This window comes from Cyprinodon variegatus, unplaced genomic scaffold (genome assembly GCF_000732505.1).
Source record: "Cyprinodon variegatus isolate N-32 unplaced genomic scaffold, C_variegatus-1.0 Scaffold312, whole genome shotgun sequence".
NCBI lineage: Eukaryota > Metazoa > Chordata > Actinopteri > Cyprinodontiformes > Cyprinodontidae > Cyprinodon > Cyprinodon variegatus.
The window spans coordinates 599,725-602,033 of NW_015150765.1; the positions used below are offsets into that span (position 1 = coordinate 599,725).

General features: G+C 40.3%; 1 protein-coding gene across 1 annotated transcript in view; it reads right to left on the reverse strand.

The window, feature by feature from the left end:
* Positions 1-2,309, reverse strand: part of LOC107090836 (plectin-like) — a 142,198-nt gene that overhangs the window by 23,909 nt on the left and 115,980 nt on the right. The window contains exons 26-27 of the mRNA XM_015384427.1: positions 1,159-1,342; positions 1,030-1,050 (exon numbers count right to left, since the gene is read on the reverse strand). Coding sequence (XP_015239913.1) covers positions 1,030-1,050; positions 1,159-1,342 — 205 coding nt within the window. The remainder of the gene's footprint in view (positions 1-1,029; positions 1,051-1,158; positions 1,343-2,309) is intronic.

The following is a 2,309-nucleotide window of genomic DNA, read 5'->3' on the forward strand; positions in this document are numbered from 1 at the left end:
ATTTTTTCAAATTATTATTCTTTTTATTTTTTACTTTTTTTTTATTCCATTTTTCTGATTAAGCTTTATGTATTTCATTCTTTTCAGATCACATGTTCTTCAATTCTGGGGGCGGCAATTGAGGAGCAAAGACGCATTTCTATTGGCCAGCTGGACGACAGCGAAAACATCATATTGGTCGACTGCGAAGTAAAGACATAAGAACGCAATTTGGAAAACTTTATGAAAAAACATATTTGAAAAAACAACATTTTAAAATATAAAATATATTTAAAAAAATAAAATACATAATATAAAAAAAATATATATAAAAATTTGAATATATAGGATATATTAAGAAATGTAAAATATATAAAAAAAATAAAATTAGAAAATGTACTGAAAAATATGAAATATATAATATAAAATATATAAAAAATACAATTTGAAAATATAAAATATATTAAAAAATATGAAATATCTAATATAAAATCTTTATTGATTGAGAAGTTTTTTCAAGTTAAAATTCTGGATTGCAATTTTTTAAAACATATTGTTTGCAACAATAATGGAACAAAATTCCCCCCATACAGACATCCCAGAACCAGTTTCCCAGTTGCTGAAGCTTCTCCTCCCTGAGCTTCAGACAGTGAGCTGCCTGCAGCAGGAGCGGATCCAGTCGATGATGCCGGATCCTTTCTGACTGATTCAGGAACTGATCAGGATCTGTTTGAACGTCCCGCCGCGTCTTAAGTAGGCGTCACATTAGAAACCGACAATAAATGAATCAAAGAGCTTCCTGCCGTCCGCAGGTGAGACCTACACTCGGATCAGAGCCTCCATCATTTGCTCCACTCATTAAATCATTCGGGGTTAATTAATGACAGGTTAGGAGAATTCAGAAGCATTTCTCCTTCAGTTAAGATTCTCAAACATGCACAGACACACGATCAGAGCGGTTAGGATGGTTTAGAGAGGATGGTTAAAAACAAAGCACACTCAGTCCCACTCAGCCAATCACAAGCTGCCGCCGTAGACCCGGTTCCTTACCTGCTCTGGGCGGCGCGAAGCCTGCAACGGGAACCCGACAATCATTTCACTCACTGATCACATGGTGTCAAAAACAGAAATAATGAGATGAGGTGGGGGGGTGAGCAGCCGGACCCGAACAGAACCAACCTTGCTCTGCAGAGCTGACCATGGTCTGGTAGTGCTGGTTGGCGCGGTTGTAGTTGGACTCCACCTGCATTCGGTCCTCCGCCCCGAACATCTGGGAGTCCTGGCTGTCCCTCAGGAAGTCCTGGTAGTGCTGCTCCAGGTTCCTCAGAGCCAGCCGGTACTCGTCCACCCGCAGAGTCTTAAACTGGACCGGAGAGGTTAGAGGAAAGGTCAGAGCGGGTGTTTTTCTCATCTACACCGTCTCAAATATGAAACAACACGAATACATTAACTCATCTATCTTAAAGCATCACCAAGACTTCTAGAATGCGGTTTAACTGGCTTTGGTTATTAACATGGACGCCACAGTGGCTGCTGCTGCGTAACGTCCATGACAGCCGCTCACACATACTAGGTCTACAACATCAGCCCGAGTGATGCAAAAACACAAACATAAAACAATACAATAAAGAATCCATGAAAGCTGAGCGGTGTGACTACATGTGGGAAATGAAACGGAATAATGTAAACACCATTACCCCATTTACACTACCCTCTAAAAACCGATCCATGCCGAGACCGGTCCGAGCTCGGATCAGTTAACCAGGCCCAGCTCGGTTCTGACGACCGTTTACACATCACACTATCTCGCCTCCTCGCCTCCTAGTGACGATCTGTGGTATTACTGCCAGCATTAAAGGAGGAAATCAAGCAGTTGGTGGCGGTAATGCACCAAAAGTTGTTTGCCAACCGCCATAAAACACAAGAAGAAGAAAACGAAGAAGAAGGGAATCAAGCAAATCAAAATGGCGGCGCCCGTCACATTCAGAAAGTTATGCTTTATAATTATTGCTGTACTTCGGTGTCATTATTTAAAATGTTCCGTGGAGAAGATTTCAATTGTTGTTTATAGTTGAAGAAGAAGTTCTTCTTCTTCTGTTTCTGGACGGGAATTACCACCACCTACTGGAATGGAGTGTGAATCGCGATGTGCAGCCAGCAGAGATGGGAAGTAACGAAGTACAAATACTTAGTTACTGTACTCAAGTAGATTTTTCTGATATTTTTACTTTACTACTTATTTTTATGGCGACTTTTTACTTCTACTCCTTACATTTTTTGTTGTAATGTGTATTCTAATGAGTGCTCTTCAATGACGTCATTAATGGGTG